The sequence below is a fragment of the Gossypium hirsutum genome, chromosome D13, assembly GCF_007990345.1.
Source record: "Gossypium hirsutum isolate 1008001.06 chromosome D13, Gossypium_hirsutum_v2.1, whole genome shotgun sequence".
In the NCBI taxonomy this organism is placed as follows: Eukaryota; Viridiplantae; Streptophyta; class Magnoliopsida; order Malvales; family Malvaceae; genus Gossypium; species Gossypium hirsutum.
In genome coordinates this window covers 60,548,526-60,560,461 of record NC_053449.1, presented here as the reverse complement: position 1 = coordinate 60,560,461, position 11,936 = coordinate 60,548,526, and the positions used below count along the sequence as shown (strand labels likewise).

Genomic DNA, 11,936 nt, shown 5'->3' with positions numbered 1-11,936 from the left:
AGTTTACTTTGGCTCCACTTCCTCCTCAAGAAGTCTACAATGATCAACTCAAACTTGCTAGTGATATGGGTAAGGGAAGTGAGGTAAAATCATTGAAAAAGGCTGAGAGTAAAGAGGTCCTTAGTGTTAAAAGCCAACTTAAAGGCCCAACATTGGTGAGTGATTGCACACACAAGTCACGAGATGAGAAAGTGAGTTTATTCGCTAGGTTTCGAGATATCAAATTTGCTCTTTGTACAAAACAAACATTTGTAATAATTAGGTTTAGGGAAAACTTTGTTCTGACTAACCCTAATACACATTTGCCTAGTTGTTTTGTTCATCTTTTGCAGGATTTTGAGGATGTATTTCCTTCTGAAATGCCTAAGGGATTACCTCCCTTACGAGGGATTGAACATCAAATTGACTTTGTGCCTGGTTCAAGTATTCCGAATAGACCAGTCTATCGAAGTAATCCTGAAGAAACTAAAGAGTTGCAAAGGCAAGTTGAAGATCTCTTAGAGAAAGGGTTGATTCGTGAGAGTCTAAGCCCTTGTGCGGTCCCTGTACTTCTCGTCCCAAAAAAAGATAGTTATTGGAGAATGTGTGTTGATTGTCGTGCTGTCAACAAGATTACGGTAAAGTATCAATATCCAATTCCTTGATTAGATGATATGTTGGATGAGCTTAATGGTGCATGCATTTTCTCTAAAATTGACTTAAAAAGTGGTTACCATCAAATAAGAATGAAACAAGGTGATGAATGGAAAACTGCTTTTAAGACTAGGTATGGCCTATATGAGTGGTTAGTTATGCCATTTGGCTTAACTAATGCTCCTAGCACATTCATGAGATTAATGAACCACATACTTAGACCTTTTTTAGGAAAATTTGTCGTTGTGTATTTTGATGACATACTGATTTATAGCAAAACTTTGAATGATCATGTTGGGCATGTTAAATTAGTATTGGATGTGTTAAGGCATGAACGACTCTTTGCTAATCTTGAAAAATACACCTTTTGTATGGATAAGCTTGTTTTTTTGGGTTTTGTGATAAGTTCTACAGGAATCCATGTGGATGAGGAGAAGGTAAAGGCAATTAAAGAATGGCCTATCCCTAAAACTGTTTCTGATGTAAGGTCTTTCCTTGGGTTAGCCGGTTTCTACCGCAGGTTTGTTCGTAACTTTTCCACAATTGCTTCACCTTTGACTGCACTTATTAAAAAGGGTGTATCTTTTCATTGGACAGATAAGCAAGAATTAGCATTTAATGAACTTAAAGATAAATTGTGTAATGCTCCTATTCTTGTTTTACCTAATTTTGAAAAGACCTTTGAGATTGAATGTGATGCTTCTGGTGTAGGTATAGGTGCCGTCCTCATGCAAGATAGTAAACCACTAGCCTACTTTAGTGAGAAACTTGGTGGAGCACATTTGAACTATTCGACCTATGATAAAGAGTTGTATGCCTTGGTAAGGGCATTAGAAGTTTGGCAACATTACCTTTTACCAAAGGAGTTTGTGATTCACACTGACCATGAATCACTTAAGCACTTAAAAGGACAAGGTCTACCAAGGACAAAGCGTGGACGAGATAGCATCTTTGTGGTTGTGGATCGATTTTCTAAAATGGCTCATTTCATTCCATGCCACAAGACTGATGATGCAACCCATGTTGCCGATCTATTTTTTCGTGAAGTTGTGAGATTACATGAAATCCCAAGGACTATCGTTTCCGATAGAGATGCAAAATTTCTTAGTCACTTTTGGAATATGTTATGGGGTAAGTTAGGTACTAAACTACTTTACTCTACTACATGCCACCCTCAAACTGATGGTCAAACCAAGGTGGTAAATCGAGTTTTGGGATCTTTGCTTAGAGCCATAATAGGTAAGAATGTTAAATCTTCGGAAGAATGGATACCCTATGTTGAGTTTGCTTATAATCGTGCTGTTCATTCTTCCACAGGTTTTACTCCTTTTGAGATTGTATATGGCTTTAATCCACTTACTGTTTTAGATTTGTTTCCTTTACCTTTAAATGAGATTGCTAATTTAGATGGTGAAAGGAAAGCTGATTTAGTGAAAGAGATCCATGAGAAGGCTCGTAAAGCCATTGAGAAAAAGAATGAGTCCAATGCACATCGAGTTAATAAAGGGCGAAAGCAAGTCTTGTTTGAACCTGGAGATTGGGTATGAGTGCATATGAGGAAGGAACGATTTCCTTCTAAGAGAAAGAATAAACTTGATGCACGAGGAGATGGACCATTCCAAGTACTCGAGAAAATAAATGACAATGTTTATCGCATTGATCTTCCTGGTGAGTATAGTGTTAGTGCTACTTTCAATGTTTCTGATCTTTCTCCTTTTGAATTTGATGTAGGTTCAGATTCGAGGACGAATCTTCTTGAAGAGGGGGAGAATGATACGAGCCAAGGAGGTGACACTCAAGGGGTTATTTTTCCTTGTGGTCCAATCACTCGAAGCAAGACACGACAATTAAAATCAAACATGAATGCTTTTGTCCAAGATTTTGTTGCTACAAATTTAAGTCTTCATGTTCGTGACGTTGACAAATACGGGAATGCAATTCACTGGACCAATCTTGGAATAGTGAAAGCCCAAAAATTGGTGGATTAATCTTTTATGTATCTTATTATTATTATTTAGTTAATTTTATTGGATTATTATTTATTTATTTTCTTAGATAATTTTAAAGAAATTTATTAGGATTCAATTACTCTTGAAAGAGTTTTATTAGGATTCAATTACACTTGTAATTTGCCTATAAATAGGCTTGCTTTCTGCACATTGAAGACAGAATGAAAAAAGAGATTATTTATTTTCTTCCAAATTTGTGTGAGGCAAATTTTTGTGAGTAGAGTGATTCTTCTCTTGCTATTTAGTTTGGAGTTTGTTACTTTCGAGGGTATTTCGGAGTTACAAATATTCAAATTTCTTTCCCGTTCATCGGTGTTTCTAGAGGTTCTTCTTTTAGGGGTTTCGTAGGGAGCCGCTCAATCATTGACGTTTTTGGTTACAAGTTAGCCAAGGGTTCCATAGGGCAAATCTATCCTTTTTATTATTTAACTAATTTTATTTATTCCCGTTTTATTTCTAATTAGTGTTTCTCTTGTGTCTAGATCCGGGTTTCCGCATCAATATTGGATTGATATAGTCATTCATGCGTGCAATATATAAACGTGAAATAATGTTATTTTGATAATGTTATTAGCGGTTTGTTAAAATTGAATCGAAAATTTAATGTATAAAATTGTACAAAATCAAAATTCATGTATAATATTGTACATTAAACGAAAGTTCATATATAATTTTAATATTTATCCCAATTAACCAGTGAGATTAACAAGGGGAAGAAGATGGTAGTAGAATAGGGGAGAATGAAGCAAAGGCTGGGAAGGGTTTTAACTTTTTAGAGACTTTGGATATAGGAAGGAGTGTCTACATGAGTGTGAGTCTGTATGAACTATTTGCATGACCCTTTTATAGTGGGGACAAACTTGAATACCTTTAACAATGACGGTGATATTACATTCTAATATGAGACATTTGAGGGTGACTAACAATCAAATTCTCTGGACCTCCACATGGCTCTCATATAGTTTTAGCAGAGTTGTCCCTTTTTAAAATTTGTTAAGTTGAGGTTCGTGAACCCCAAGTTCGCAATGTAGTTGGTTCCATTGAAGGACACGTAGTTAACTCTTTATGGGTATACTATAAGATCCGCGAGGCTCGCTACACAAGATATATATAACAATCCCTTATTTTAAAACATAATTATTCTTTTTTCTAGGGTTCTTCTCACCATTTTATTAATTAGTTTGGTTGGGTTTATGTGGATCTAATGGCCCTCTTGGTATGAAGTATAATAATCCATATTCTTAAACCTTTTTCAATGTGATGATTGTGGATCTTAATTGAAAATGGTCACTATACCTACATTTGAAATGATAAGGTTGGTAGGATTATTCTTTAATACAATAATAGCGGTGTGAAATCAAAAAATTTTCATGTATTTCATTTATTTATTTATTTTAATTTTTTTTAAAAATTATACTTATATACACTTTTATTATTAAATCACTTGTTGAAAGTAATGTTCTAAGTCAATTGATGCTATTTTTTTTTGAATAATATTATTATAGGTTTTGATTATATCTGTTCATTTTTACACAATATAATACTTAAAATTACCCATAGTCCTTCCTCAACCCATAAAAAGGAGGATAATACGCTTCAGCATACTCGAACCCATATTCTCCTGTATTGATAACAATGCTGATGCCAATCAAATTAAAAAAAAGGCAAAAAAAAGAATATTATCCAAAAAATATGTAAATCTTATCCAATCCTCACCAAAAATGAAAGAATATTATAATTGAAAAGAAAAAAAAGGAAAGAAAGAATCACAAATCAGTTCATACTACACTAAGCAAAAAAGAATGGGATCAAATGCTTAAAAAATTAACATGTCCAATAAGGACCAAAATGAAAAAAAAAATTAAAGGGTGTATATGATTGGTGTACATGGTAGGCAAGACAAGATTGCCTCCAATATTCAAGGCATATCAATTAACAACATTACCTCTTTATCATGGCTGCTAGGATTAGAAAATTTGTGAATTGGCTTTTAGGGCTTTCTAAAATTCTCATTACTTAATTAAAAAATACAATATTAATTTAAGAGCTTGTGTTTGATACATTATAATATTTTTTTTAACTTCATTAATTGATTTTTTTTATTTCTTGATTAATTCACTAGTAAAATAAAAAAACATATTAATATTAAATTCAATCATTAATCAGAACAACCCATACCCTATATTTTTTAAAGAAAAAAAAATCTTTATTCTTTCAAAATGAACTCAAAACCAGGAAATATGGCTGCTCCCTCCCCCTTATTCTTTTTACACTTTCTCATTAATTAATATAAAAAAAAAGCTTGTTTCTTTTTTTTAATTAAAATAACAAAGTAAAGTCCAAACAATAAACGTGACTCGAATCCAGGTCACACTTGAGGTAATAAATACTCTTGATAATCAGGCCTACACATGGGTTCTTAATCTTTAATATTGTTAATCAATTAAATCGGTTCCACACTAACTCTAACTGTTTTTAGTTAGTGCTTATCGTTTTAATAATAAAAATTAAATAAATTAACATACTTTATGCTTGCTCAAACTCGGCTCAGACTAACATTTGAGCTTAAAATTTTGCCCAAACCCATTCATATTAGCAAAAAATTAACCCAAGTTCATTTTACGCCGCCCATGTTATTTTTAAAATTTTTAATAAATATTTATTTTATTTTATCTTATTTTAATATTTAATAATTTTACACATTTTTTATTTATTAAAATTTTTTATATAATCATCTTAATATTATTTTAATATTTATATTAGAGTAATATTATATATTTAATATAAATTTATTTTATTAATATATTCTAAGTTAAATAATATAAAATATTATAAACTTAAAATAAGCCAGCAGACCTTGTATGTTCAAACCTAGACCATATTTTAAATGGACCAAATTTCTTTGTCTAAGTCATTTTTCAAACCTAATATTTTTGTCCACACCCTTTCAAATTTCAAACAGACCTTTAAGCTTAAAAAAATAACTCAACCCATGAATCCTTTCAAATTTCAGACAGACCTTCAAGCTTGAAAAAATAACTCAACCCATGAACGGTTTATCTAAAACCAATTGCACTTTTATATTTTCCGTCTTTCTAATTTTCTTCCCACTAAGCAATGCCTAAGTAACATAAACAACAAAACTTAATTTTCACACAATTTTCTTTAAAAAGAAAAGTATTCAATAATTTTAATTTTGAATATCAATATTTGTTCTCTTTTATATATTCCTAACATCCTGACTAAAATATTAAAAACTAATTAAAATGAACCATTTACTTTATTTTATCCAAATAAGCCCTATTTTTTTCTTTCTGGTATAGAGGAAGTAGGAGGACGATGGCAGATTCTAACATTCAAACTCCAGAGAGACCAAGTTACCACAGTATATAAATAAATACTACTATATATAACATATATTTGGCCTCAATAACATGTTGAATGGGGCTGGACATATGACAGTAGAGAAGTTGGAGATTTCAATGAAGATCAAGTAATTCTTCAGCCTATTGAACCACAAAAACATTCAAACCCCACTATACCATACATGTACAAAACAAATACAACTTAATACACTTTACCTTACAATGTTGTCTATTTGTATGGCAAAAGGTTGAATGTTTGCTGTGAATCGAAGAACCTTCAAATCCTTCAGTCATCGTCCACTGAAAAATTCAATCAGCAAAGGAATGAACCTGTAAGGGGAACAAAGGGGGTTTCGTTCCGAGTCACAGGCATACTTAAGCTTCAATGGCAGTAACAGCTTCTTCATCAGTAGTATCAGTTGAAATTATTTCTTCTGATGCATCCCCATCAGAGATATCACCCTGTCGTTCCTTTTCGTTCTCGACTTCAAGTAGCTTTTCTCTAAGTTTCGTAGCGAGTTCTTCCCGTGCACTTTCGTTTTGAACCAAAAAGTTTTTGAAGGCTTCCTTGCCATGGATTTTCTGGTCATTGAAAGTGTAGAATGAGCCAGCCTTTGTAACAAATTTGTGTTTCGTCGCCAAATTTATGATCTCCCCTTCCCGGCAGATTCCCTTTCCAAACTCAAGCTCGAATTCAGCATTCTTAAACGGCGGAGCGTGCTTGTTCTTCACAACCTTCACGAGAACTTGACTTCCAATAGTCTAGAGATCATAGAAACATCAATAAACACTATGATACAAGGAAAAATATAGCAAATTTGTTCGACTGTCAAAGAGGAGAATTATCGAGATTTGGATCATTTATAATTCCCTAATCTTCATGACGAGTCTTTTGCACTCAAAACTGGATATGCAAGGCAGTAAATAGTGAAGATTGATTAAAGAATTTAAGCCTTTCAAAATTTTATTAGCCGGCCTGTAGATTGAGCAAAAACAATATAACTGCATGTTTAACTTTCTTGGGAATGTAAGAACATTGAAAGGAAATTTTAGTGAGTTGCTCAACAGAGATTCAACCAAGATAAAGGAAAATAATCGAATCACTGCACCTAAGAAAATTTTAGGTGAATTATATGATCAGAGACTTTCTTAAACGGCTACATCCAAAATCAATTCATGCAAGGAAAGAAAGGATATAGCTTGGTACCTCTTCTCCTTTCTTGACAAGCCCAGTTCTCCGAATATTTAGACGAACTGAAGCATAGAACTTTAAGGCATTACCACCGCATGTAACTTCGGTTGGCCCGCCAAATCCAAAAGTTGAAAGTTTTGACCTCGCCTGATAAAAGTAAATAGTTAATGTCTTATATAAAAGCATGAAATTTCCATGATTCATTTGGTATTGCAAACCTAGAATCTTGCAAGAACTCCGCACCTGACCAGAATTGGGGGCAACAGTTCAGCTAGGAATATTCTATCAATCTGACTAGAAGCTTTAAAAGATGGAGCAAAAAGTTTGCCAATGGGCAAAACTCTCAATGTCAATGACATGGAGTATAATCTTAATCTTTGATTAAACCACCTCAAAGCAAAAAAGTTGCGCATTTTAACAAATTGAAGCTTTAGAGAACTATCGTGCTAATATCAAGTTTATCAACAAAACTTATCAAGGGCATACTCAGGATATAAATCTTATACCTGATTTATAAAAATCAATATAGTTTGTGACAATGATAGGGAATGACTCAATTTACGAAGAGCCTGGCTCATCAGTCTAGCTTGCATTGCCATATGAGCATCACCCATCTCACCATCAAGCTCACCTTTAGGCACTAGAGCAGCTACCTGGGATGAAAACAAAATTATTTTCAGGACTCACTTCCAAATCAATATTAGAAAATCGGAATATAACATAGAAAAAAACTATAGAATTCAACCCTTCAATAATGACTATTCCAATTGATTTGGCACACAAAAAAAAACAATTATTTCAAAAAATCCTCCTCACAGCATGTTCTACCAGCTAACAGCAGTATTTATTAGACCAGACTCCATAATGGAAAAAGAAATAAATCCGAAAACAACTTACACTGTCAACAACAACAACATCAACAGATCCACTCCGTATAAGGGTGTCTACAAGACTAAGAGCTTGTTCTCCACAATCTGGTTGCGAAAGAAGTAAATTCTCAGTGTTTACTCCAATTGTCTCAGCTAGAGCTGGATCAAGAGCATGCTCAGCATCAACAAAAACACAATAACCTGCATATTATAAGATTATAGAAACATGTAAGCATCCAGCACAAAGATAACGGCAACAACCTCAACAGAACAGTAGTCACAACAAAAACCCCTCCACCCTCAAAACGTAATCACCTTATAAATATAAGAATGTCAAATCGCTCCATACAAAACTCACATTATGATACTGGAAAGGAACATGAGGTCTAGCTATAGCTTCCTACTATCCGTTTTAATCATCAAAGCATAAGAGACTTGTTTGTAAACAATGGATCTCATATGAATGAGAAGTTTGTCGTAACAAATCATAAATCAGACAGTACGAAGTTAAACTACATTAAATGACCTCCTTGTTTCTGTGCTTCAGCAATTACATGTAGTGCGAGTGTTGTTTTCCCAGAAGCCTCTGGTCCATATATCTCCACGACACGGCCCTGTAATATTCCAATAAAGTGGAGTTTAAGGAACTAATAAACATCATAGGCAGCTATCACTTACAAGCAGGAAAAGGGGGAATAAACAAAACAAGAATTGTGGGGTACCTTCGGAAGGCCACCGATGCCAAGTGCTACGTCCAAAGCAAAAGAACCGGTGGAAACTACCGGAACATTTCGAGGAGACTCAGAACGACCAAGCCACATAATAGATCCTTTTCCAAAAGAACTAGTAATCTGATCCAGGGCTTGCTTTAGAGCTAAATCTTTCTTCGACATATTCTCCTCACCGGAATCACTTCCATCTGACTTGGATTTCCTCCTACCTTCAAAGCATACATGCATTAAGTAAGTACCATATTTATTTTTTAACTCAAAATAAAGTCAACTCAAGCAAAATAACTAAAGAGCTCCATCATTTAGATCAAACTTTCTATTTTTTTTACAGAAAGGACCCTGAATTAACCACCATACTCTATGGTAAACTTGACTTCTTTCAATTAAATATCATCACAGCATTCAAACATGAATTAAGTTAATAAAAAATGCCACGAAAAAAAGAACTCTTCTACAGTGACATGCAACATTGATTTGGGTATCAACATTCTAATCAAAAGCTTGAAATGAAAGTTTCAATACCTTTAGAAGAAAAGTTACATAGCTGTGAATATGACCCTAATACCCCTCCTCTACATATCTGCAAAAAAGAACAGATTCGAAGTTCCATGAACACAGTGAAATACAATCAGATACTTTCAACATGAAAAAAAAAAACAAAAACAATAGGGGTGTGATCTTATCGAAGAAAATAAACAAAATGGTAAGCATTAAAACCTGTGGAGCATGGAAAGAATGTTTCAAATGAGAAATATTTCGAAGAAACCTCGCCATATCAAGCACGGGAAGAACAAATTAGCAAAAAAAAAAATGGGTTTTGAAGGAAGGGGATTGAAGAACAAATTAATTGATCTTAAATGTTATTCCATGGATTAAAAAAGGTTTGGGGTCTTTTTGTTTCCATTTGGGGTTTAAAAGGAAGAAGAAATGAGAGCAGAGAAACAAAGAGACACTCTGCTCTGTGAAATGTGAAGTGTGGAAGTTAGGGTTTTGGGGTTGGGTTTTGCTTCCCTCTCTTTTTAGTGCGGTTAAAATGGCCTCTACATAGCAAAATAATCCAAATTTTATCTATCTAAATCTTATTTTATTTTATTGTAACTAGATTAATATCACATTTGATGTGGATAAAATTTATATAAGTAAATAAATATAAATATTAAATAATTTTTTTAAATGATAAAGTTAAAATATTAAAGATTATGGTAGATTAAATTTAAAATTTATTTTCTGTATATATTTTTTAAAATTTTGTATAAAAAATAAAAACAATTACTATAAAAAATAATATTTTTTGATAATGTATGGATTAATTTATCACACTAAAATAATTAAAAGTGAATCATGATAGGAGGAATGAGTTGAGTTTTTCATTAAAATATTTGTAATACCAAATTTACGTTTTTTGTTTAAAATTTTATCAAAGTAAATTTTAATTTATATATTTTAATTATGGTTTGAAAAAATATTTTTATGGGAGGACCTAAGTTCAAACTTTGGAGACAACTTTGTCGAGAGGAGCAACCACGAACCCCAAATATAGACCATTAAATGAACATGAAGAATATAAAAATTTATGATAATTGATAACATTTTTAATATGTTTTATATATTTAAATTAGATATTTTTATTTTGTAAAAATTTCTAATATATTTTATTTAATTTTGTAAATAATATGAATGTTATATTCTACTATTAGTCTCTTATACTTTAATTTAATCAAAATTAGCTCATATACTTTTTTAATTTTAAAATTTCAGTACTCACCAAACTGTAATTGTCAAATGGTTTAAATGAAAAATTGGCCCCTAAATTATAACGTTTTTCCCTTTTAGAAACCTAAGCTCTTTTTTTTTTGTCAAAAGTGATACTAAACTTTGACTTTGTTACTACTTTTTGTTAAAAAAATTCCTCAACCAATAATATTAGGACAAGTGGCAATTTTTTAATATTCTTTTTTTCTTCATTCTCTTTCCTCTCCCCACGTTTTTCTTTCATATTTATCCTCCTCCTCCCCCTCTCTCTCTCTAGCATTAAACTTATTCTCTAATGCTATGTTTTTTAGCATCAAATAAATCTATGTCTAGACTAATGAACTAGAGTTTTCATTCAAAGTGAATCTTACTCTAAGCTAATTGTTGATACTGTGATACAATAAGCAGGAATATGTGGTGGTTGTCATAAAGGCTAGTTCACCCAATTGGGGTGGAAAGCCAGAGGTAACAAAGAGTAAAGAATAAGGAGTGTATAGAGATTATGTGTTGAAGGCAAATTGGTAGGGGATAGGCTTGATATATCTGGAGAGTTGATCATTTCTTTATCATTCCTGAAGGTATTTATACGCAAGAAGTTATGTGTAATGCGATGTTAATGTGCTGAACTTTCCATTTAATCATCAATACGGAACGCATGTTGTGGATGTATTCGATGGGATAAGGATGTTTGTGATGAGACAGATCCTGCCATTCATTATGACTTGATGGTATAGAGCAGTTGAACCCACGTAAAGTTTGGTGACCAACAACATTATGTCCATAACAAAAGCTTGGGCTTGGAGCAACGAATGGTCCTCATTTGTCCAAATGGTTTAGACAGAAGGCGAGGCTTTGGGATAACCTTTCGACTAGTCTCTACTGGGTTTATTACTCAAAAGGCCCTCTTGCTTGCCATGTGTCTTTATTCAAATTGGGGTATAATAATATTCCCTTCATCAAGTCGAGATAGGGTTATAAGGTGCCCTTTCTCGAGACACATTGTTATGTTGTTTTATTTTGTTATAATGTACTTTGATAACAATGTTTACAGAGAATCGTTATAATAATGAACAATAAATTTTCCAAACATGTGGTAACGAATCATTGGCCATTGTTTGTCTTTCGAACCAGTGTGTTTTAAGATATAACTCTATATATTCTTTGGGTTTTATTTCTTTGGAGTTATTTTGCATTTTCTGTTTATGAACCAATGTGTCTTGAAGTGGTGGGACCTTTTGATCGGTACTAAAGGGAACCCTACACAAAACGAGTGAAGACTAGGAAGCTCGTGGATATAGTTGAAGCAGCTGTCCCCATTACTGTTGTATAATAGGTAATTACTATCATGCAAGTAGCTTTTGGACTGTTAAACCTTGTCGACATGA

General features: G+C 32.9%; 1 protein-coding gene across 1 annotated transcript; it reads right to left on the bottom strand.

The window, feature by feature from the left end:
• Positions 1-6,032: 6,032 nt before the first annotated feature.
• Positions 6,033-9,858, bottom strand: LOC107932092 (DNA repair protein recA homolog 3, mitochondrial). The gene is made up of 8 exons (XM_016864043.2): positions 9,517-9,858; positions 9,322-9,379; positions 8,791-9,008; positions 8,595-8,682; positions 8,097-8,269; positions 7,706-7,852; positions 7,215-7,346; positions 6,033-6,769 (listed from the first exon to the last, which is right to left on the bottom strand). The coding sequence occupies exons 1-8, from the start codon at positions 9,571-9,573 to the stop codon at positions 6,383-6,385; spliced, it is 1,260 nt and encodes a 419-aa protein (XP_016719532.1). The 5' UTR covers positions 9,574-9,858; the 3' UTR covers positions 6,033-6,382.
• Between the last annotated feature and the right edge of the window lie 2,078 nt (positions 9,859-11,936).